The sequence below is a fragment of the Podarcis vaucheri genome, assembly GCF_965113315.1.
Source record: "Podarcis vaucheri genome assembly, chromosome: 8".
Taxonomy (NCBI): Eukaryota; Metazoa; Chordata; class Lepidosauria; order Squamata; family Lacertidae; genus Podarcis; species Podarcis vaucheri.
The window spans coordinates 12,097,668-12,121,315 of NC_138766.1; the positions used below are offsets into that span (position 1 = coordinate 12,097,668).

Sequence of the window (23,648 nt, forward strand, 5' to 3'; positions counted from 1 at the left end):
ACACACCAGTCGTCCTTTTTAGAACGACTTTTCCCTCGGTACTTGTTTTAAGGCTGACCCTTTGGAGACCTTTCTGGTCTCTGAACAGCCTGAGGCAAGTGAGCCTAAGCATGTGGGAGGGAAGGGCATAAAAGTACAGGATAAGGCTTTGCGACTGAAGAGTAACCTCTCAGAACATATCTTCAAGCTCCAAATTTAATATAAAAGAACAAGAAAGCACAGCGGTCTCCTAATTTGTGGGGGGTGGAGGTGGGGAAAACACCCACTAAGTTGCTCCTACATGTCTGGAAAATGAAACCATATGAAGAAATTAAAGAATATGTAAATACTACCGCCAGGTCAATGAAATGTTTAAGCAGGACTTTGAAAGTGGATCAAAGTTTGAATTAGAGATATTAAGTAATGATTCTAAAATTTTGTCTAAAATGTATAAACTGCTGCTTGAATGGCATTTGAAGGACGAGGAGGTTAAGTCGGTTATGATTCACTGGGCCAAAGATTTTGGGTATAATATGCAGCTGAGTGATTGGGTGAAATTATAGAAAGAAGGTTTAAAATTTACTGCATGCAATGCCCTAAAAGAAAATGTGATGAAAATGATGTATAGATGGTATATAACACCTGTCAAGTTAGCGAAAATGTATAAAGTCAGTAACAAATGTTGGAAATGTAATGAAAAAGAGGGAACATTTTATCACATGTGGTGGGAATGTAAAAAGGTGAAATGCTTCTGGGAGATGATATATAATGAGATGGAAAAACGTTGAAATATACATTCATAAAGAAACCAGAAGCATTTTTACTGGGCATTGTGGGGAGTGATATAAATAGAAAGGAATGTAAGCTCTTTTTATATGCAATAACAGCAGCAAGAATATTATTGGCCCAAAAATGGAAGCAAGAAGAATTACCGACGATTGAAGAATGGAGATTGGAGAATGAAGTTAATGGACTATGCAGAACTAGATAAACTAACAGGAAGGATTCGAAACCAGCGGGACCAGAAATTCACGGAAGACTGGAATAAATTTACGGACTATTTGAAAAGTATTTGTGAAGATCAGACGACGTTTGTAGGTTTGCAAGAAGTTTTGTGAGGAGTATTATTGGAAGTATTGCAAAATTGGAGAAGGGGAAGGATGATTTGTTAAGAGATGTAAAGCCAATATAAAGTTAAGAAATGCATAAGAAGTGGTTAAAACAGTGGATCATCAGAGGTGCTGATGGAAGTCTAAAAAGATTGTATAAGTGATAAGTTTTGTGCTACATTTTATAATTTATATGTTAAAATCAATAAAAATTTAAAAAAAAGTTGTTGCTACATGTCTCCTCCTGGGAGGCTGTCTTTTTCCACAATTAGCTTCCTTCTTCCATTAACATTTCTTTCCAGTCTATCAACACTGAGAGGAAAATAAGCAGAGGAGAACTGAACACACGTGTCAATAAAAGGAGTACAGATGGAGGATTCGCAAGAGCAATGTGTCCGCTGTGTTGTGTGTGTGTGTGTGTGTGAGAGAGAGAACAGGACAATGAGGAGGGCCTGTGTTGCAATTCCCTCCTCAGATCCTCTCCCTCCTCTTTTCCTTTTGCCCCTGCCGCCATTTTGTCCTCACAAAATTAGGCCTTCCATTGTTTTTATGCCTTTCGTTGTACAGCTCCCCCTGCTGGAGCTCAGAGCAGATGCCAGAATAGTTTCTGGTGACTTCTAAACAATTGCAGGCAAAACAATGGCAGGCAAAAACTGACGTTTTCACCTCAAGTTGCAAAGATTTGGCCCCTGCTGGCGAGAGTAAGGGTTCCCTCAGCAATGGCCTTAAACCATGGGTAGGCAAACTAAGGCCCGGGGGCCGGATCCAGCCCAATCGCCTTCTAAATCCAGCCTGTGCACAGTCCGGGAATTAGCGTGTTTTTACATGAGTAGAATGTGTCCTTTTATTTAAAATGCATCTCTGGGTTATTTGTGGGGCATAGGAATTCATTCTTTTTTTTCTCTTCAAAATATAGTCTGGCCCCCCACAAGGTCTGAGGGACAGTGGACTGGCCCCCTGCTGAAAAAGTTTGCTGACCCTTGCCTTAAACCTTCCCATTTTCTTCTTAAAAACCTTAACCTTTGGGCAAGGAACCCACACGCTTACATGCTGCCCTTTGAAATAATTTCTGCCCGTTCTGTACCTAAACAGCTAGTTCTGGAGCATACGCCTGCTTTCTCAAAAAGACAGTTGAGGCGACAACAAGGGCAACCCACATTAGATTTCAAACTGACCTCCAATCTCAGTCTCCAATTTAATATGGGAGAATTATACCAGTACACAGAAAAGTATGTGACCTGGCATGTAGCACTTTTTGCAACTGCTGCTAGGAAAATTAGAGCAAATTATATAGCCAAGGTAACCATTAACTATAAAGGGATGAATTTATTTGATCCTATCTATCTACCTCAGGCTATGCTCTATCTTTGTCACCAAACTCTGAGTATAAATTGCACACTGTATTAATGGATATTGTTTTTAACATGAGTGGCCATGTGATGATTTTAGCTTATGAATTTTATTGTTTAATATTTTTATTTGTACATTGGGGTACTTTTATAGCTCTGTTTAGAGTGCAGTTTTGATAATATAAATGTTTTAAGTCTTTTTTATCAATTCAGTATATTTTCTTTTAATTGTCAAATAATTCTGTGTACATTGCGACAGCCTTTGGCTGTGTGCAATAAAACTGACTGGGACTGAGACTTGAATTATACCAGTACAAAATTGTGACTGTGACCCCTGCCCCCCCAAAGCCTGTCAAAGCCCATAGGCCCCGTATTGTGGTATGTCAGCTGCTTGATCGCCCTACCCTCATTTTTCCAGTTCCAGGCAGGCAGTACAAACTGGAAAATCACTCTGCTCTACCTGAACTCAAAGCAGGCCACGGTACTTGGCTGGTCTGCATTTGGCTTGGTGTAGCCCTGATGCAAAGGAGAGAAGGCTTTTCTTGTGCAGAAAGGCTCTGCACTGATGACTTTTGGGAGCACACTTGCAATCTTCTCCCCAAATCTAGTTCAGGCAAAACCTTTTAATCCAGTTTGCACTAGCAATCATCTAATTGCCCAGCCCTTGTGTCAATCACAAAGCCTCCTACCTTGAAGTGTTTTTTCCCAAGAGCTTAAAAAAAAGTTTGAATTGTTTTATATAGCATCCAACAGATTTGACCAGGTAAACATGGTAAGAATTTATGGAGAGGGGGACAGGATTATAGTGGATATCTTGTTCGGGACACAAGGGGAAAGGGCAATGAGGGAGACACAATCTGCTTTTAATTTAGATACAGTTGTGTTGTTTTAGTTTACAAGGCAAGGGAGAGGTAAGAAAGGAAGAAATGAAACTATGGACATTGGTTAGACTTGTTTCTCATGTATCAGCTGGGAATCTCCCAGCACTTTGTGAAAGGGCATGGGTAGGTGTGTTGTCCAAAGCAAGAAGTAAAAAAATCCTGCTTTGGTATGCTTCTTTAGGCCTTAAGATTTGTTTTCACACTGCAGCTTAAATACAGGAGATGTACTGTACCAAGAACTGGGACCAAACTAGAGATGTTGATGGAACATATATTTAATACATTTCAATGCACATATGCACATTTAATTAAATATATAAAGAGGAGGAACTATCTGATATTAGAAGAAAAAAATGCATGCGGACAAAGGCTGAAGAACAAATCACATTACTGTATTTGTGGTACTCTTTCCCTGTTCACTTTTTGTAGTGTGTGGGGCCTTTGCCCTCTCTCTTTAAGAGATATAACTGATATGTAATAGAAACTCCCCTCTCCTCCTTGGGGGTGGTTCCCTCCTTAGTCAACTGGGAACCAGTTGGAATCATAATTATTTGAGGGAAAGAAACGTGTTCCAAATGTGCTTTAAAGGTATCATGTGTGGATGCTACAGTTTACTTTGGCTGCAGTGCTCTCCCACTGATGGTTTTTGAATCCACGTTGAAAAGCTATGCTAATAGTTTCTTGACAAGTGCTGCTGTCTGATGCATTTCCATCAAACCAGCTTCAATCTGAAAGGAAATATTAAGCCAAATTCATTCTGCAGTTAGACTTAGGTGTGTACCTTTGAGGCAGCCGTTGGACATGCACAGATAATGGTGTATGCACAGATGACAACTGAACAAATAGCATGAGACATGTACAGTGGTACCTCAGGTTACATACGCTTCAGGTTAAATACGCTTCAGCTTACACACTCCGCTAACCCAGAAATAGTGCTTCAGGTTAAGAACTTTGCTTCAGAATGAGAACAGAAATCGTGCTCTGGTGGTGCGGCGGCAGCAGGAGGCCCCATTAGCTAAAGTGGTGCTTCAGGTTAAGAACAGTTTCAGGTTAAGAACAGACCGAATTAAGTACTTAAACCCGAGGTACCACTGTAATGTGCATTTGGTGAAGTCATCCTCGCCCCCTCTGATCTGTACAACAGCATGCATATGTGATTTGAAATGCAGCAGAGGGAGGCAACCTCACTACATTTTATGCTGTGAATGCATTAGTCTTGCCCGTGTGGCTGTTATGCTGGTCTGCTGTCCAGCAATAAATACTATTGAAGCTTTCCTGAGTCCTGCTGCTTCCTGACATTAGGGCACACCCACTACATGGTTTCCTCACACAGTGAGTACCTTTCCCGAAACATGAGATCCTACACCTTTTTCCTCATCAGGACTTTGAAATCAGTAGTGAGACCAATTATCAGAAACGTACCGGCAGGAAGAGATCAACATCCCCGGCTGTGCACTCTTTTTACTCAATAAGGCCCTTGCATTATAAAGAGAGAGGTCTTCAGCAGCCATCACATCTAATTCATTCCCCCCTCCTTACATTATTAACCCTAATCCAAGGCAGTCTCCCATTCAGTTTCTCATGCAGTTTCTCCCATTTCTTTCTCATGCAGGCACAAGACTTTTGGCAAGAAAAAGTCTGGCAACCTTATAGCTGATCAAAAAGTTGGCAACCTTACACCAGGACAGACCTAGACAGGTTTAGCTTCAGTAAGCCTTAACACCGGTAAATGCTGTTCTGCCCTCTGTTGTAAGCAGTGTTATTTTTCTGGAAAAAGAGGTGCTGGAACTCACCACAAATGCCACCCTTGTTCTTCTTTAATGGCAATGGCACCCACCAGATAAGTTCTGGAACTGAGTTCTGGTGAGTTGCAGCTGAAAAATAGCCCTGGTTGTAACTCTTTTTTTTTTTTTTAAGACCACAACAATATATCTACTTGTGTAGTTGCTTGTTTACTTGCATTATAATACTACACTTCCATGATAAATCAACACTGAATATTTTTATGTTATTTTACTTTAGAATGCAGTGTCATACATTGTTCCTGTTAATTTTTTTGTGTTAGCACCAATTTACTGGCCAGAGTGCTGTGGACTTAAATTGGTACTTTAATAGCTACCTAGATCTAAACAAGTTTTTACTCCTTCAGATTCCTATCTAAATATTTCATAAAGCGGGCAGCCAGCCAGCAGTGGGGCATGTAAAACACTTTGTCCTGTCTGGCATTAAACTTACTTAGAACGTGCCTTTTAATTTATGCTTCGTCTTTCCCCTGGCATGTTTGATGTTTCTTATTCAGTCATTATTGCTAATCTTCCGTGTTTTACAAATTCAAATTAAGAATGATTGAAAATCCTGTACTTTGGCTTGGTTTTACGCATGCATGTTGATCACACAACAGGATGCAAAATGCTCAGAGCATAACTACTCCTCTTCATTCCCAACAGACTAAGTTTTTGAATGCCAACTTTTTTCCTGCCCAACGTTCTGTCTGAAAACATTCAGCAGGTTTAACTGTTCCTGGCATACAGATGCAGTGATAAGAAGAACCTTGCCTTCTGAAGTTCTAAAGCAACCCATATTCCTAACATTAATCTGTTTTTTGAAGAACAGTGTTTTCAAAACATTTCAAACTTGGGGCACAGTACTCCTGCATTAAAATCAGAAACACATTATACTCGTGCAAATATTTTCTTTTCTTTTGTGCCTTCCACTCTCCCCATCTGCAAAGTCAGCTAGGTTTCAGGGATGTCCTTGTGTTTTCTGGGCAATGATGATGTAGAATAATGTACAATTATTCTACAAATAATTATAGCACAGGCTGCTGGAGGATCATGGGTCATCTTTATTCTGCCTGCCATGATGTTTTCATTACACACAGAGTGCCAGATTGGGTCAGAGGCAATCAGGTGGTTTATATGGTTCAAAAACATTGCTATAAATATAATTCAAAACTACATCTTGTTTTCAACACCTTGCTAAATTCTTCCCTAAAATATTTAGAAATTCCTCAGTTTCACATTTTGTTGCTTTTGGCACCAACACTAGACAGCCACAGCTGGAACTATTTATGCTTGTAAAAGCTTTATCTAACAGCTGTATGCTACCTTAAGAAAGTTTTGCCTCAAATGCACATTAAATATGTTTCTCATGAAACTGACTGTACACAGCCCCCTTTTTGTTCTGCTACAGCAGTTTCTGTTGAGCCACTTTGTTTCACACGATTGTTATTAACACAGATATGTCTCAGGACAAGTTAAATGTCCATGATTCTTTAAGTCAAGTCTTGGCAAGTATGCTCAGCTTCAAGAAAAGCATTTCTGCCTTTTTCTGGTATTCGAACAACCTGTCCTCGGGACTATCTTGAGGGATTTGAAAAGCAGATTTGTACAACTTTGCTTTCTCATGGTGGATGGGAAAGCTGATTCACCGACTTTTAGAAATGAGCAATGTGGCTCGGAGAGGGAGAGATGGGGATGATAGAGGAGGAATGTTAAACATAAAAATTAGGTGGGAAGCCACAGGCACGGGAAGGTCAACAAGCAGCTTAACAGCAAAGGAGTCACCTTGTGGTATTATATAAACTTTACAAGCAGTTATTTGACAAGTACGGGAACAATTAGACAAAGCCTGATGGTTATCTTTGTGCAACTATACACAACCTCTGCCATAAAACATTGTGAAAGAACAAATCCAGAGATAGCACATTGCCCTCACCTTCCCTCTCCACCAGTTCTTCCCTTAGAGCAGCAGTTATTTAATCTTACATTAAAATAGCACTGCCTTGCAAAAATCAGGAGTATTTGCTGTGGTAGGAAATCCTCATTACTGCCACCATTTTCAGCATCTTTGGTAAAACGTTTAGCCTCATAATGGAACCTGAAGGACTTACCATAGGATAACTTCAAAATCCAGCAACATTTACCTTGAGATATGTTGTTGTGAGAAGGGGATAGAAAATAATATATTGACACTGTTTTCCAAGCACATACCCTTATATGCATGTACACTAGAGACAAAATGCATCAATTCCTGCAGGTATTTTTTTTTTATTAAAGACCTGGGGAATAAGGATGGAACTTAAGGAACTGCACTCTAACTTCTGTGGAGATAGTGCAGGTTAGGATTGGGCAATATATTGTCCAAAACTAGTTTGAAGTCCATACTGTGATATCCTTTTTAATAATTTTAGACCTAGCAATATATCTTGAATCGTGTGTGTGTGTGCGTGTGTGCTATGCAAAAATCACAATGTGGGAAAAACCTTGAAGCTAGCCAATGCCTCTACAGTAGCACCATCCTTATTTCAGACATTGTGATATAATAATAATAATAATAATAATAATAATAATAATAATAATAATAATTTTATTTATACCCCACCCATCTGGCAAATGGAAGGAAACTCCATTTACCTTCCTGCCAGAGCAGTACCTATTTATCTGCTTGTACTTTGACATGTTTTCAAACTGCTAGGTTGGCATGAGCTGGGACCGAGCAACGGGAGCTCACCCCGTTGCGGGGATTCAACCCACCAACCTTCTGATCAGCAAGACCTAGGCTCAGTGGTTTACACCACAGCGCCACCTGCGTCCCTTAGCTGGTAATATACTGTACTGCAATGTTGAAAACCAGATATCACTCAGCCCTAGTGCAGGTCTTGGGCAAGGACTCTGAATGTGGGCATTGTAGTCAAATACCTTAACTATTGTTGTAAGCCTCTTTGAGTACAGTATTTTAATAGAAAAGTGGAGTATACATGCTACATCTAATCTCATTTAACTTTCTGTCCGAGAGCAGAGGTTGATAATGTTGGTATCATGGCTGCTGGCTGAAGTTCTTTTTGTTTGGCTGAATATTTGCTTATAGGATATTTCATCAGTGGGAACCTAGAGCAGGAGATGGTCTCCTGATATCTAAGGAATTAGTCTCCAGCTTTTGGGATGAGATATCTCTCAGAACTTATAGAAAGTGATAACCCTCCAGCTGAGGAATGGGGACAGAGAAACAGCAAATACTGTATTTTTTGCACCATAACACTCACTTTTTTCCTCCTAAAAAGTAAGGGGAAATGTCTGTGCGTGTTATGGAGGCAATGCCTACGGGTGGCATGCCTACGGATTTCCCTCCTCTAAAAACTACATGCGTGTTATGGTCGGGTGCGTGTTATAGAGCGAAAAATACGGTACATGCATGCATACATACCAGCTGGAGTTTGAATTGTCAGAAACAAGGAAGGAGCCAAGAGTTTCTAGCTGGGAATAACTTAGAACAGTGAGTGCAGCTGCAAAGGGATGTAAGTTCCTTGCTGGTGATCTACTACTTGCTTTAGGAATGCTTGTTTGCTTCCACTATGCTGTGCCACTATAATTGTAAACAAAACAAATATTACAAAGACACCATCAGTCTCCAGTGTCAGGTCAGGTGACCTGCATTAAAAACAAAACAAAACATCCACATTTGATATACTATAACCAGCCCTAGACACACTTCTGCAAGGTGGCCTGTGAGAGCCTGGTCCCTTACAGATGGCCCAGGACCCCTATCTGCATATCTAGCTTCCATTAAAAAAAAGAGTACATATGTAGTCATGTTACACAGAGTTGCAAGAGGAAATATGCAAGCAGTAGCCTCCTAGTTGCCCTTCCAGAGAGGGATAGCTGCAATAGGGCTCTGGAGCTGGTTTTTGTTCTGAATCACTTTATTGACCGAACTCATTATCATATGCCTGTTTCATAACCTTCTCTTCCTTGACCCTTTCCTCCTTGTTTGCTTCCCCTCCTCCAATGTCAGCAATGGCAAGTGAAAACTAAGGGCAAGAAATCTCAGTAATTTTGTGGCTGTACAGTGGTACCTCAGGTTACATACGCTTCAGGTTACAGACTCCACTAACCCAGAAATAGTGCTTCAGATTAAGAACTTTGCTTCATGATGGGAACAGAAATCGTACTCCAGCAGCGCAGCGGCAGCAGGAGGCCCCATTAGCTAAAGTGGTGCTTCAGGTTAAGAACAGTTTCAGGTTAAGAACGGACCTCCGGAACGAATTAAGTACTTAACCCGAGGTACCACTGTATTCTCTATTTAATTTGGGGAAATTGCCTCAAGAATGGATTAGGAACATAGCTGTCAACCTTCCCTTTCTTTGCTTCCCTTATTCCAGTGCCGTTTCCCGCAGCTTCCCGCTGCTATCCCGCATTGTTAGATATCCTGTAGACTGTCCCCGGGACAGGTGAGGCTGCTGATCCCTTATTTTTGAGGCTGCTGATCCCTTATTTTCAAATCTGAAAGTTGACAGCTATGGTTAGGAACAGTGGTGAAGATGCATGCTGCGCTACCGGGGGCGGAGAGCAGGCGGAGGCATGGCTGGTGCCCCCTGGGGGCGTGACACTGCCCACAGGGGTGTGCCGCGTGTTCTGGGGGCATGGCGCCCGATGCCAGGGGGGCACGGCATGCGGCGCTCCCTCTGCACCCCCGTTCCTCCTCCAGTGGTTAGGAAGGTGGTGGTGGTGGGGTGGCAGCAAGAGGGTAGCCAGGAGGAGAAAAAGAAGCACCCTGCTTCTCTGCGTTGGACTGCTTGTAAATTATTCCTTACAAAACTTACTGCAACATGTCTATGGAGTGTGTCCCTGAGTTTTATTTTGCCCAGCCTGTCCCATATTTTGCCCAACCAAAGGTGGCAACCCTAGATGTAGTTAATGAGAAGCAATAGGATTCTGCAATAAAACGTTGCCGTATATTCTCTGTCCTAATAGGAGTGCTTGTGTTCAGGGTCTCAGCCAGACATGCCACCCCCACCTCTTCCTGCCTCTCCTTTTCAGTTTCTCTTTGCCAAATGACTCTCAACACTTTGTGGCTACTGAAACATGCCCAGTCCTTCCTGAGCCATTATTTGAGGACAGGTGCCCTTTAGGGGTGGGGTATAAAAGGATCCCCCTGAACCTGATAGAGAGCCTCCTGAACCTGATAGAGATCCCCCTGAACCTGATAGAGAGCCTCCTGTTCTCAGGGCCCTGTGTTCGCTTCAGTCCTGTTTACATTCACCACTTGAGTTTGCTGTTAAAAGGAATGATATAAAAACATGATGAATCATGGGTCACACCGGGGGGAACTTAGTGAGTGCCATATTACATCAGAAGCAGAAAGTCACTGAGTTTATGCAAATTTCTTTTACAAATGAATAACCATAATTAAGCCCTTTTCCTCCAAGGAAATGCTCAAGCAGGTTTAAACCTCAGAATCTCTCATTGTAGAAAAAGTACAATACTGTATTGTGCTGTGCTAAAGGACTGAATGGGGCATAACACCCAACTTGTCTTACTCCCTTCTTTTCACTACAGTGAAAGAAAGTAAAGGGGCAAGTGCAGAATGAGCCAAGGACAAGTTCTGTCTCAATGTGAAAATAGAAAATGGGTGATAAGCAGAGCTGGCCCACCTGTGAGGCAAGGTGAGGCGACCACCTCAGGCAGCAGGGTCCACAAGGGCAGGAGATCATGACGTTGATCTTGATCTTCCCTTGCCCCTTCTGCCCTGACAGGAAGGGAGCTATCATTTTGGGGTCTCCCTCAGGTGCCAAAAATGTATCAGGCTGGCCCTAGTGATAAAGAGTTCCCCTAGGCATGCACAGAACATTTTTCTCATTACACTCTAAAAACACATACATATTTGCTTCACACCTGGTGTTATGGGAAGCATGTGGTTTTCAGGTGGGTAGAATTGTGATATCACTAAGTAATTAAAGCCCCGGTTAATATACATTTATCCCCCACAAATACAATTCTACCTCCCAGCATCTTTTGCCTCTCAAACATCTCTTGAGAGAAGTTACACACAAATAACTTCTCCCTGGATGATTGGTGGCATATCATGTTACAATTAAAAAAACCTCAGCGCCTAGGACTTGCCGATTGCATGGTCGGCGGTTCGAATCCCCGCGGCGGGGTGTACTCCCGTCGTTTGGTCCCAGCGCCTGCCAACCTAGCAGTTCGAAAGCACCCCCGGGTGCAAGTAGATAAATAGGGACCGCTTACCAGCGGGAAGGTAAATGGCCTTTCCGTGTGCTGCGCTGGCTCGCCAGATGCAGCTTGTCACGCTGGCCACGTGACCCGGAAGTGTCTGCGGACAGTGCTGGCTCCCGGCCTCTAGAGTGAGATGAGCGCACAGCCCTAGAGTCTGTCAAGACTGGCCCGTACGGGCAGGGGTACCTTTACCTTTTACATTAGCATCACCAGTGGCGTAGCGTGGGGGGGTGCAGGGGGGGCCCGGCCGCACCGGGTGCAACATCTGGGGGTTAGGGTTAGGGGGTGCAAATCCACGGGTTAGGGGCGCAAATTACTTGCCTTGCCCCGGGTGCTGACAACCCACGCTACGCCACTGAGCATCACAAATGCTAAAGACACGTTTTTACATTTCAGATGTCTTCAATTTGTACTTTTTGTTGTCACATAGCAGACACACATGCTAACTTGTAAGGAATTTTTAGATTTTCTCTGTTAATTGAAAACCTGTACTCCTTTATCCAAAGGAATTCAGAACGACATATTTCCCACTTCTACATTATTGTAATTCCTCCACTGTTTAGAGACCTCTCAGTTATCTAACATGTAGGTGGGTGGAACATTTTTACTGCCTTTAATGAGGTTGTGGTTCTGTGTGTTCAAAGTGCAAACACTGTTTTGTCAGATTATTGCTAGACTGGGCAAACACACTCTAACTTTGAATTAAATCAGTTAGCGCTTACCCTAGAACCTCCTTGATGAGCACTTGAACACCTGGCGTATAGAAGATAATTAAATTAATAAGTTAAGTAACTCTAAACATAATGGACATATATATATTGCTGTTTCACATTGAATTAGGAATTAGAAATAATTGACTGAGGGTAATTGTAAACACACAAAATATGTTTAAGGTTTAGTGTTATCACAAGTAGGACCTGCAACAAAATATTGCTGTGTAGAGTGCTCATATTCAACCTCCTCTCCCTCCCTTGTCCCTTCCTTCCCTCTTGCTGGTGCTCCTCAGCAGCCGCCACCTGCTGGTCTAGCAAGGTACAGGTCTGCCGCCACCCCGACTTGACCTCTCCATCCCACCTCCCTCCTCAAGTCTCTTCCAACGCCAGCATGGGCAAGAGGCTGGAGCTGGGCCTCAAGTCACCTGTGGGAGCCAGCTGGCTACCCCAGGGCCCTGCCCACCTTCATGAGTTGTGGGGGAGAACAGGGCAGGGTGGTGAGGGAGGCCAAATGTGGGGAATCCCACTCCTCAAAGGTGCGTGGGGGGGGGGGAGAGGGTTTGGAGTCATGAGAGTGTGTGTGCCCCCAATCCTCACCCACCCATCCATTATTTTGCCCAGCCTGTCCCATATTTTGCCCAACCAAAGGTGGCAACCCTAGATGCAGTTAATGATAAGCAATAGGATTCTGCAATAAAATGTTGCCGTATATTCTCTGTCCTAGTAAGAGTGCTTGTGTTCAGGGTCTCAGCCAGCCCCACCTCTTCCTGCCTCTCCTTTTCAGTTTTTATTTGCCAAATGACTCACAACAGTTTGTGGCTACTAAAACATGCCCAGTCCTTCCTGAACCATTATTTAGGGACAGGTGGGGTATAAAAGGGGTGGGGTATAAAAGGATTTTTGGTACTTTGGAAACCTGAACCTGATAGAGAGCCTCCTGTTCTCAGGGCCCTGTTTTTGCTTTCTACATTCACCACTTAAGTTTGCTGTTAGAAGCAATGATATAAAAACATGACGAACCATGGGTCACACCGGGGGGGACTTAGTGGAGTGCCATATTACATCAGAAGCAGAAAGTCACTTGCACTCCTACCTTGAATGTATGAACTGACTTTTAATAAGCTCATTTAATAGGTCTCTGCTACAGAAGTAGTAACAGATTAGCAAGCTTCTGAAGGAGAAGATTAAAGGCTTAGCCAATTAAAGACTATAATAAAATAAATTTTCTTATTAGTGTACAACATATTGTTTTAGTCACACAGCTGTCAAAATTGTTCTCAGTTAATTGTGGTAGACTTGCCATTTAGAATCCGAACATTAAAAAAAAACTGTTACGTAGCATATTGTCAATAACATTATTGTAAATCAACTGTATTTCATGTATGAATTTGACACTACCCAAATTCCTTAATTATCTACAATAGATTATAGATTATCCCCACTACCTGCCATTGACCAAGCAAATTAGCAGCCCCTGTGATAGCTTTTAAATATACATCTTGAGAATTCTGATCAAAGGTCTCCTATATAATTTGCATGTATGCTAATGCATGTAAAAGGCTTTAAACACACTAAATTTGCTATAGAAAGTCTAATTAATTTATTACATGGCCTCTGCTTTCAGCAAACTAGAATTCTGTGGGTCAAGAGTAGACAACATGATGCCCTCCAGATACTCCTCAACTACAGCTCCTGTCATCCTTGGCCTTGGGCCGTGCTGATGGGAAATGTAGCCCAAGAAACATCTGGAGGGCATCCTATGGATTCTCCCCAATTGTGGCGACTAAGGATTCTCCCCAATTGTGGCGACTAAGGAGCTAATTTCACCAGTGTCTCTCATGTATATTTGTCATGCATAAAATACTAGCAGCACTTACAGGACATATTTCTGAAAGAGGAAAGAAACAACTGTGGAACTATGGTTTGCTAAAATAAAGCAAATGTAAATGATAGACAAGTTCACCAGTGAGCACTAAATGATCAATGTTAATGTAGTGCAGTTTCTGTTCCTTGAATATGAAGAAGACAATACTTTGGGAGGAAAATGTGCCTAGAATGGGAGTCTTAAATGTATGTTGCACAAACTGAAATATAAATTAACTCCGTGGACCCCCTAGCCACTTTCAGTCTGTACTATTTATCTATCTTCCATGCCTTCTCTTTGACGCTTTCTCTTAAATCTTCCACATCTCTTACTTTTTCCCTCCCAGTCTCTATAAGATGGCCATGGTGCCATTTGTGTGACCTACTTAGGTCAGGTCACAGCTCATGATCTGAAGATTAATGTGTTAAGGTATTCCCTTGATTACACTAATCTTAAAAATAGTATAATAAATAATCCACATTAGCTGTCACATAGGTGTCATCACCACAATTCATTATTGCATTTCTGCAGTAAATGACAATTCTAATCTGGCACAGTTTGATTATGCCTGTCTACAATCTCTTCCCTAAAAGTTTTGCCATGACTTCTTATATTTGCAGGAAGGTGGACTTAAGAAGGGTTAAGTGAATAACCATAATTTTTGTTCCCTAAAAGAGACGAGCAGATAATATTGTCATTATAACTCATTGAACTTTCAGGGCAGTCAATTATGGGTTTGGCAGCAAGTCCTAAGAGGAGTAGAACATTTGATTTAAAACTTAAATATAGCTGAATTACATGGTAATGGTGACTGTAATGTAAGAGTGACAAAGCCAGCTCAACAATCCAACATGATCACCACAGTAACATTTAACTTCAATAAAAGGGAATTGCCATAAAACTAAAATACCAGTTAGAGGTAAATTATATGGTAGACTTGCAAACATCATATACACACAAACACCAGAAGACTTTAAAACATCATGATATAGTCTGAAAAGAAATGTATTCCTGAAAAAAAAGAAAAAAAAGCTGAGCTGTTGTTCCAAATAAGTATTGAAAGAATACACCCTTTAAGAATAATTGATTAGCCAGAGCCATTTATTAAGGAGATGCTCATATGCAGAAACTTTGGGGATGCCAAACCTGAAACGAAGCCAGGATGCAAAAACCTGAAGCTACTTTTCAGAAAAATACTGTAGTCTAGGGCCAAAACCCCTACTTGCCCCCAAAGCCTCATGCACAATAATTTTGCACATATGCTGCTGGAATTTTCAGAAGCAGAAGCCAGCTTGCAGGGGCAGGGAAGCAACATTAGGAACATGAAGAACAGCTGAGCCATCCCTTTGTCCCTGAAGTGTTTATTGCAGGGAGGGACTGGGGCACAGAAAAAAACATTTGAGCCCAACAACCCTGCAAGGTTTTTTTGTGCACCCTAGTTAAGACTGCTGCCAGTCTCCGCTAAGATAAGCATTTATTTATAATGTTCACAGCCTGCATATGTATTTTGTGGACAGCCTCTCTATTAAGTTTTGTAAGGGGGTTCTCAATGTGTTCCTTCTTCCCAGTCTGTTCTCAACAAGACTTGTGTGTGCTGCAATATGGCACTTGTATGTGCCACAAACTTAATTATGCCTCCTTCTTCCCAGAGTCCTCTTTTGCTGCTAGAGGATCTGCCCTTTTACTTACCTATGCCCTTTTACTTCCCCATATCTGTGGGTTTACCCTCCAAATTTCAGTGCTTTTTAAAATAAATATCACCATACACAGCCCTTTAAAAAAATATTGCATGGGAGTGGAAGAGGGATGACAAGGAACAGAGAGTCCTCCTTCCCCCTGAATTCCTCGCTTGTTTGCACTATATAACACCACTGTTAGAGTTTTTGAGAATATCCAGTAGGCCTTGTACATCCTCAGAGGTAATACTGCCATCCTATATACACTTACTTTGGTGTACCTAGCTTACCTCTGAGTAGACATTTGTGGGATTAGTGTTAATCTAAATGTAAAAGAGTCAATGTCTGATAAACCCTCTACTACTAAAATTATATGGAGGTTGGAGGCAAGAAAAAGATTCCCTGCTAGATTTTTATGCCAGAAAGAACTGCCCTGAGAATATTTTAAAAAGTATAAGTTATTTCAGTTTTATCTATTTAACTCCTCCCCAAACCCAAACATACCCTGAGATAGGCAGCAGACCAGGGACAGCTGGGAGGGGTGGCAAATCTGGGCCCCCCAAAAGCGCTCCTTTTGCCACGTCCCATGCTTGTCACCTGCAGCTGCTGCCTGGAAAGTGTGGCAAAATATCTCAGACTGGCTCTGCCCTGAGTTGCTCTCCTTTTTCCAGTCTAACTGTTCTCTGCATCACCTTAGGTGTAGGTGTTGCAATGAGTCAAATGGGAACAGTATGTGGGATTCAGGCTACAAGCTGAACCTTCCATCAAGAAATAAACCTTTATGGACTGCAATGGTAGTCTGGCCAGACAGGTTTGAAGCGAGAGGTGAGTGCCCTTACCTGACTGGTTGGGACAGATGCAGGGAAGAGATATGATGCACCTGTTTCTATTAAAAGAACCATTCAGGTTGTCTCTCAAACCTATCCCCATATCTTACATCCACATTCCCCTTCCAACTGCTTTCACATGGCTCTGTCCGCTCTGCCTCCAACTGTCACCATCTGTCATCCTTCCAAACCTTATTTAATTTTTACTTTTGTCTATATCAGGGAAGCTGTACGCCGGCTCCCTCAGCCAATAAAGCGAGATGAGCACCGCAACCCCAGAGTCGGCTATGACTGGACCTAATGATCAGGGGTCCCTTTATCTTTACTATATCAGGGTAGTGTTCAAAATATAAATCATACAACATTGATAACAGCTGGCATGCAGTTAGAATGACAATTCACCACCACTCTTGTAGCAATGAATTGTACACTAAAGGGGCCACACCACTTCTCTCTACCCCTAAGGGCTATGTACAATTTCCACTACCATTCTCTAATTTCCCTGCTCTCTCTGTGTGTAAGCTCACTGCTGCAGAAGAATATATATGCAGCAAGCCTTCTGAGGATGAGTGGCAAGTAGGAGTTGAACCTGGAGTAAAAGACAGGCTGCTGAAAGATGCTGGTTACTGAGAAGATGGAGAATATTGAGTGAGAAACAAGGAGGGGAGAAAGTTCGACACAAAATCATCTGGGACTGTAAAAAGCAACTTATTGGCTGGAGGAGAAATGAGTAGCATTGGTCCTGAAGGTTCACGTTATGTGCCTTCTGGGAAGCAGCAGTTGTATAAAGCATTCCTGTATCAAACTCTGAGCAACACGTGCAGATTCCACAGTGCAAACCACGAATGAAAAAACTGCTGCTGGTATCATTATCTTAACTTGGAGCACTTGAAAATGTTCCAGCAGCCAAGTCAGTTTTAGAAGGGCTGTTGTTTTATGTTTAAAGATTATGGCTCTCATTGTGTACTCTCCCGCCCACTTTTCTGTGTAACAGGACATCTGACCTTCACTCAGTTATTGAGACTGTATCTCTTAAAAAGAAACAGATATAAATAAATCTTCAGTTGCAGCAACCCTAAAAGCTATTGAGTCTTATCACCTATGTGCTACTTGCTAGCTTCTGTTTTAACCCTTCCACTCTCTGGTAAGGCAGTGGAGTTGATCCTCACTATTATTTCTTGCTGGCCGTCACACACAACTGTGCTATTATGTTAAGGGTACCGTATTTGTCGCCTTCCTATGGCTTATGGGATTCCATAATCTTTATGTTTTGCTGCCCTGAGATTTATGGGTATAGAGCGGTATACAAATTTAATATTTAATAATAATAAATAACCTGTTTGCTTTCTTGTACTTTTGAAAGCCACAGTTAGCTTCTAGTCTCTATTTGTATCATGGAACTGATGCTTATCATTGCTGTTTTCTTGCTGATATTTTAATTGCCCTGTAAGTATTTTATTGATACGGATTTCCTTGTTGTCTGGAAACAGCTTTGAAGTCATATCTGGCAGAAAGCACCATATAAAAACCTTAAACAAGCAAATACTGTGGAACAACTGCATGGTGACTAGCGCTGCATTGGGGGGGGGGGGCTTAGCCACAGAAAAGCCACAATGAAGAACCTACTACCAGCTTCTTACTTTCTGTGAGGATGCTGTGTCACTGGGTTTTACAGATCACCTTTAGCTTCAGTAACATCTCTGTCCTGAGATAATTGCCGTTAGCTGCTATATCGATGAAAAATATGAGCATCTCTGATCTGTGACTTTTGACGGCTAGTCCCAGTTATTATTCTCTAATGAGGGGGGAGAGATGCACCCCATATGGTCCCAAATGCATGTATCCTTTGCTGCTTTTGATGCCCCACATACAAAACCCTCTCACATTCAGAGCAAGCTTGGGCTTGCTCTCCTGGGTGTTGAATCAAGTCAAGGTGTGCATGCGTGTATTTGTAGGGGTGTGTTTTGAATCAAAGGGGGTGTTGAATAAACTCAAGGACTGTGTGTGTGTGTGTGTTGAATCAAGTCAAGGTGTGCATGCGTGTATTTGTAGGGGTGTGTTTTGAATCAAAGGGGGTGTTGAATAAACTCAAGGACTGTGTGTGTGTGTGTGTGTGTGTGTGTGTGTTGAATCAAGTCAAGGTGTGTAGGGGGGTGTTGAATCAAATAAAGGGGTGTTGAATAAACTCAAGGGTTGTGTGTGTGTGTTGAATCAAGTCAAGGTGTGTGTGTGTTGTAGGGGGGTGTTGAATAAAATGAAGGGGGGACGTTGAATAAACCCAAGGGCTGTGTGTGTGTGTGTGTGTTGAATCAAGTAAAGGGGTGTGTGTGTGTGTTTGTAGGGGGGTGCTGAATCAAATGAAGGGGTGGGGGTGTTGAATAAATTAAAGGGCTCTCTGTGTGTGTTGAATCAAGCCAGAGGGTGTGTGTTTTTGTGTGTGTGTGGGCCAGTAAAGGGGTGTTGAATTGAAGCTCCAGGGCTCTGCGTGTGTGTGTGTTGGGGTCGGGGCAGCCCTGGGCTCCCTCTGCCCCTCGCCGACGCCGCGTTCAACAAAGAGCTGCTGAGGCGGGAAGCGCCTCTCTTCCCGCCTTTCCCCTCTGAGGCAAAGGCTCCCCTCACGTGAGGCGCGGCTCCTGCCTGGCAGCGGAGGAGCTCCCGGCTTGAGGGGGCCGGCCGAGGAAAGAGAGGCGGAGGTGTGGGGGAAAGAGCCGCAAACTCTTGCCGCCGCCGCGGCTGCTAACGCGGGTGGGCGGGGAAGGAGGGCGGCGGCGGCCGTGCACGGCGGGACCCGGCCGGGGAGCCTCGGCGAGAGCGAGTTGCCATGCCCACCAACTTCACGGTGGTGCCCGTGGAGGCGCCCGGGGGCGGCGGCGGCGAAGAGGGCCCCGGCGCCCAAGCGGGGCAGCAGCCGGAGCACGCGGCGGAGGAGCCGGGCACGGGGACCCTCGGGCGGCCGCAAGAAGCGCCCTTCGAGAATGGCCGCGTGGAGCCCGGGAGCCGAGGCGAGTGGTCGCGCGTGGTCCTCGGGATGTGTGTGTGGTCCTCATTGCTGTGTATCCCCCCCCACCCGCGTGTGGGTGGCATATGCGTGTTACAAGGAGGTGAAATGGAGGGGGGGTCGTGTATATGTCCAGGGGAAGGGGCTCTTCCCTCCCCCCTCAGGACATTTTGGGCATTTTTCACCTCCTGTGGGCGCAGGTGGATTGAAGGGGAAGAGGCAGCAAACTTCGGTTTCGCCCACACTCCCGGAAGGAACTGTAGGAATCTGGGTGTCAACTACGAACCCAGGTTTAGTGTATCCATTATTTCTTTTTTGGGGGGGGAGGCTACCAAACGCGGGGTTGGCGCTGCAAAACTTTGGAAAGTACCCAAAACTTCGTGGCTCGTAGTTAATGAAACTAGGAAATGTGGGGGGCGGGGGGGGGAGAGCTTGGCTTTGTTCATTTTTGATTCTTTATTTCCCAGCACGTGTGCATGCAGGTAAGTTGTGGAGAACTCGCACAGATAATAATGCTCCGGGGAACCTGTGAGTCTGCCCGGCAGGTTGTCCTGGCGAAAGTTCCGCCGTGGGGATTTGCAACTCCCATTGTTTGCTCTCGCCGGTCCCACAGGTGGCCTTTCCCTCTCCTGGCAGCGGATGGAAACAAGGAGGAGCTTCGCCAAGCCTGGGCGTTTCCGGCGCTAGCTATTGTCAAAACGAGCCACGGTATTGTGCATTTTCTCTGGAAAGCGAAGCCCCGTTTCTCATTGCTCCACCTCCATAAGCAGGTTTCTTAAGGGAATTTTTAGAGGGAGCACTATCAGTTAACAGTTGGGAAAGGTTAGGGAGCAGAAAGCAAAGTTAATTTTGTTTTTTTGGCGGGGGAGGAGTAGTTAGGAGTATAGACAAGGTAAATCAGTATGTTTCCGGAGTGTACCATGTCAGGTTGCAGTGGGAAAGTGGTGCTGTGTTTTTTAATATTCCCATATGTAAAAGACATATTTACATATGGCATCCATCTGACTCAAGTCAGCGGAGGAGGAGTGTGCCTTTGGGGGTGAAGCTAAACCATTGGGAGAGTTGCAGCACCTGCTGTGGCTCTAGAGACGGAATAAGGGAGAGACATGTTTTGTTTCAGCTGGGGCAAATGAAGGCGTCCGGTTGTGCTGCTTCAGGTGCACCATGGCGTTTCCTCTCTCTGCGCTCCTCCCAGTGGTCATTTCTGCTCTTAGTCATGCTGGCCACATGACCCGGAAGCTGTACGCCGGCTCCCTCGGCCAATAAAGCGAGATGAGCGCCTCAACCCCAGAGTCGGCCACGACTGGACCTAATGGTCAGGGGTCCCCTTACCCTTACTGCTCTGGATACACGACCTAACTGTGTGCAGGCACTGCTGTCATCTGCAAGAGATTCCCACATGGTGGGGTTAATGTTGCCAGCCTTTGTGTCACGTTTGTAGACATCTTTGTAACATAGAGTTGGTCTGCAAACGGGCCTGGTGCTTGGACGCAGAAAGGGTTCTCCCTGACATGCTACTTCAGGGAGCTTTTTACTTTTGAGGAAAACCTTGTGGGAATGTTCCAAAATAGGCCCTCACCTGCAGTCTTAAGTAGTATTGTGTAGAATGTATTCCAGTCTATCATTTATGCAGACAACTGTATATATGTTGTGGAATGTGGTTGTAGGGTCTTGAGGGGTATACCACTTCATAATTTTTGAACGATTCCCTGTATTTAAAAATAACTCATTGCAAGTAGAAAACTAGCACTTCAGGGGGAAAGTCACATCTGTACTGTGCTAGTTGTCTTCTTCTATATGGTTTTAAAATGTGATTCCCCAATTCTAGTGTAAAGTGGTGCAGTCCATTCTACTGTTTCATTGCCAATACCTTATGCATGCTTAAATTCACCCGGAACAAATAACTGAGGCTGCATACACATTATACTTTAAAAGCACATTTGAAGCACATTACCTCCTAAAAGAATTCTGGGCACTGTAGTTTACCTCCCACAGAGTTACAGTGACCAGCAACCCTCAACAGACTACAGTGTCCATAATTACTGTGTGTGGGGTGCACTTTAAAGGTATAGTGTGTATGCAGCTTAAGTTTGATGCTTAGTGTGGCTGAAGTGGAATGAACAGGTGTTCTACAGACAAAGGAACTGAATAGCATAAGGGCAGAAAAAGCTGAGGGAAAAAGAGGGGAAGAGTGGACAAGTTTGAAAGAAACACCCATGCAAGTCTAGAAAAATATTTACCTAACTTTCTCCAAAAGGACAAAGCGAGAGAACAGACAAAAATAAGAGGAATAGGATTAGATATGAAGTGGTTTGAACAATTGGCCTGAAAGTAATGTGGAAAGGCAATATGTTCACAAAAATTTGGGATGGAGCTAGGCATGGCATCTGCTGAAGGCAATTATTGTACCATATGACTCACCCTATTGCATTAGATTGCAGCAGTACCTCCCTGGTGCTTCCACTTTGACTACACATACTTGAAGTATATGTGAATAATTCTGGTATGCTTGCCAGCTGATTCCTTTGTAGTTTGGTTGGTTGATCATTCTTCAGTGTGAGCCTAACATAAAGAGATAGCTGTAGAATTCTCCTGACTGTTTTAAGGAGATAGTGGGAGAATTCTCTTGACTGTTTTAAGGAGATAATCTTGGAACCTAGATAAGATGGCATCCTCCAGCAGATGGGAGAGGGCAGATGGGTGTGACAAACAGCAGCTGGTTGTTTTGGAGAGGGAGAAGAAGAGAGATGTGAGTTTGCTGAGCACACCCTGTGAATACAGGCCATCACTCTGAAGATCTGATGTGATTCTGCTGTCTTTCTGGAGTGTTGTGTTGCCAGTATATGCCGTGCTTCTATATTTGTAAATATTATGTACACCAGAAGGGGCCAGAGTGCACTCGTCCAAAGTACAGTGGTACCTTGGTAGTCAAACGCCTTTGTTGTTGAACAAATCGACTGCTGAACGCTGCAAACCTGGAAGTGAGTGTTTTGATCTGCGAACATCCGACGCGGCTTCTGATTGAGTGCAGGAAGCTCCTGCAGCCAATCAGAAGCCACACCTTGGTTTTTTAACCTTTCTGGGAGTCAAACGGACTCCTGGAACAGATTAAGTTTGACAACCAAGGTATCACTGTATTTTTAAAAAACTGACATTGCTGTTCCTGAGGGAATTGGGGAATAAACCAAGGTATCACTGTATTTTTTTAAAAAACTGACATTGCTGTTCTTGAGGGAATTGGGGAGTATATAACAATACCTTGGTGCAATCTTATGCCTGCTTCCCTGAGGAATCCTGAGGAAACATGTATAAGAGTCCACTGTAAGTATTTATATCAAAGGATTTCATATTCACCTCAACCATTCTTACAGCAGCTCTGTCAGGGATTGTGAAGAACACCGAAGGAATTTGTAGCATTATTAAAATAACATACGCAGTTCAGTGTAAGAAAGTGTGAAGGGATGCACATTGGAGAAGAAAATCCTAACTTAACAAATACCCTATTGGGGTCTGAACTGGCAGCAACTGACCAGGATACAAGACCTCAGGGTCATGATGGATAACGTGATGAAAATGTTGACCCAGTGTGCTACAGCTGTGAAAAGGCTAATTCTATGTTGGGGATCATTAGGAAAAGGATTGAAAATAAAACCACAAATATAATGCCATTATGGAAAGATATGGTGAGAGTACACTTGAAATACTGTCTGCAGTTCTTATAATTGCAACTCATAAAAGAAATTGTTGAGCTAGAAAAGGGGAACGAAAACAATCAAAGGGCTAGAGCAACTTCCTTGTGAGGAAAGATTACAATATTAGTGATTTCTTTGTTTGGGGAGGGGAAGGGGGGTGAGCGACATTTCAGAGGTGGATACAATTATGCATGATGTGTGGAGAAAGAGAAGTTTTTCTTCCTTTCTTATAACTCTAGAACCCAGGGTCATCCAGTGACACTGCAAGTTGAAAGTTTAGGACAGGCATAATGACTGTTGTCAGTTGCTGAAAATCACAACTCTGCTCAGGTCCCGTTCTGGTCTTTTTGCTGCCACCACTGTGCTCTCTCTGTTGTTGTTGGTATCTGTCTAATGATGAATTATTATTTGCATTACAGTACAGTTGTAAAAATGGGTAGAGAGAGGGACTGAAAGGGAGCTTTATAGAAGTGTCTAGCCCAGGCATAGGCAAACCCGACCCTCCAGATCAGCCTTTCTCAACCTGTGGGTCCCCAGATGTTGTT

The 23,648-nt window shown here is 43.4% G+C and overlaps 2 protein-coding genes and 1 long non-coding RNA gene across 26 annotated transcripts in view; 1 reads left to right on the forward strand and 2 right to left on the reverse strand.

Moving 5' to 3' along the window:
- MAJIN (membrane anchored junction protein) overlaps positions 1-23,648 on the reverse strand; it is a gene marked incomplete at its 5' end in the record, with an annotated part of 238,719 nt that overhangs the window by 24,640 nt on the left and 190,431 nt on the right. For 2 of the 22 annotated variants that reach the window (XM_082234571.1, XM_082234562.1), the window contains one exon: positions 2,128-2,158. The exons of 5 other annotated variants lie outside the window; for them this stretch is intronic. Coding sequence is in view for 3 of the 17 variants with exons in the window: in XM_082234579.1 (XP_082090705.1) it covers positions 7-112 (106 nt within the window). 15 more of the 22 variants (XM_082234572.1, XM_082234561.1, XM_082234564.1 and 12 more) reach the window with 13 other exon arrangements.
- Positions 2,994-18,001, reverse strand: LOC309538941. The gene is made up of 4 exons (XR_014222530.1): positions 17,750-18,001; positions 12,056-12,086; positions 8,524-8,682; positions 2,994-4,046 (listed from the first exon to the last, which is right to left on the reverse strand). It is a non-coding gene; the product is annotated as an uncharacterized lncRNA (long non-coding RNA).
- SLC12A7 (solute carrier family 12 member 7) overlaps positions 19,220-23,648 on the forward strand; it is a 99,630-nt gene continuing 95,201 nt past the window's right edge. For 2 of the 3 annotated variants that reach the window (XM_082234232.1, XM_082234234.1), the window contains exon 1: positions 19,909-20,119. In XM_082234232.1, the coding sequence (XP_082090358.1) occupies positions 19,924-20,119 (196 nt within the window). In that variant the 5' untranslated portion in view covers positions 19,909-19,923. Of the gene's footprint in view, positions 19,416-19,908; positions 20,120-23,648 lie in introns of those variants that run through there. The other variant, XM_082234233.1, reaches the window with a different exon arrangement.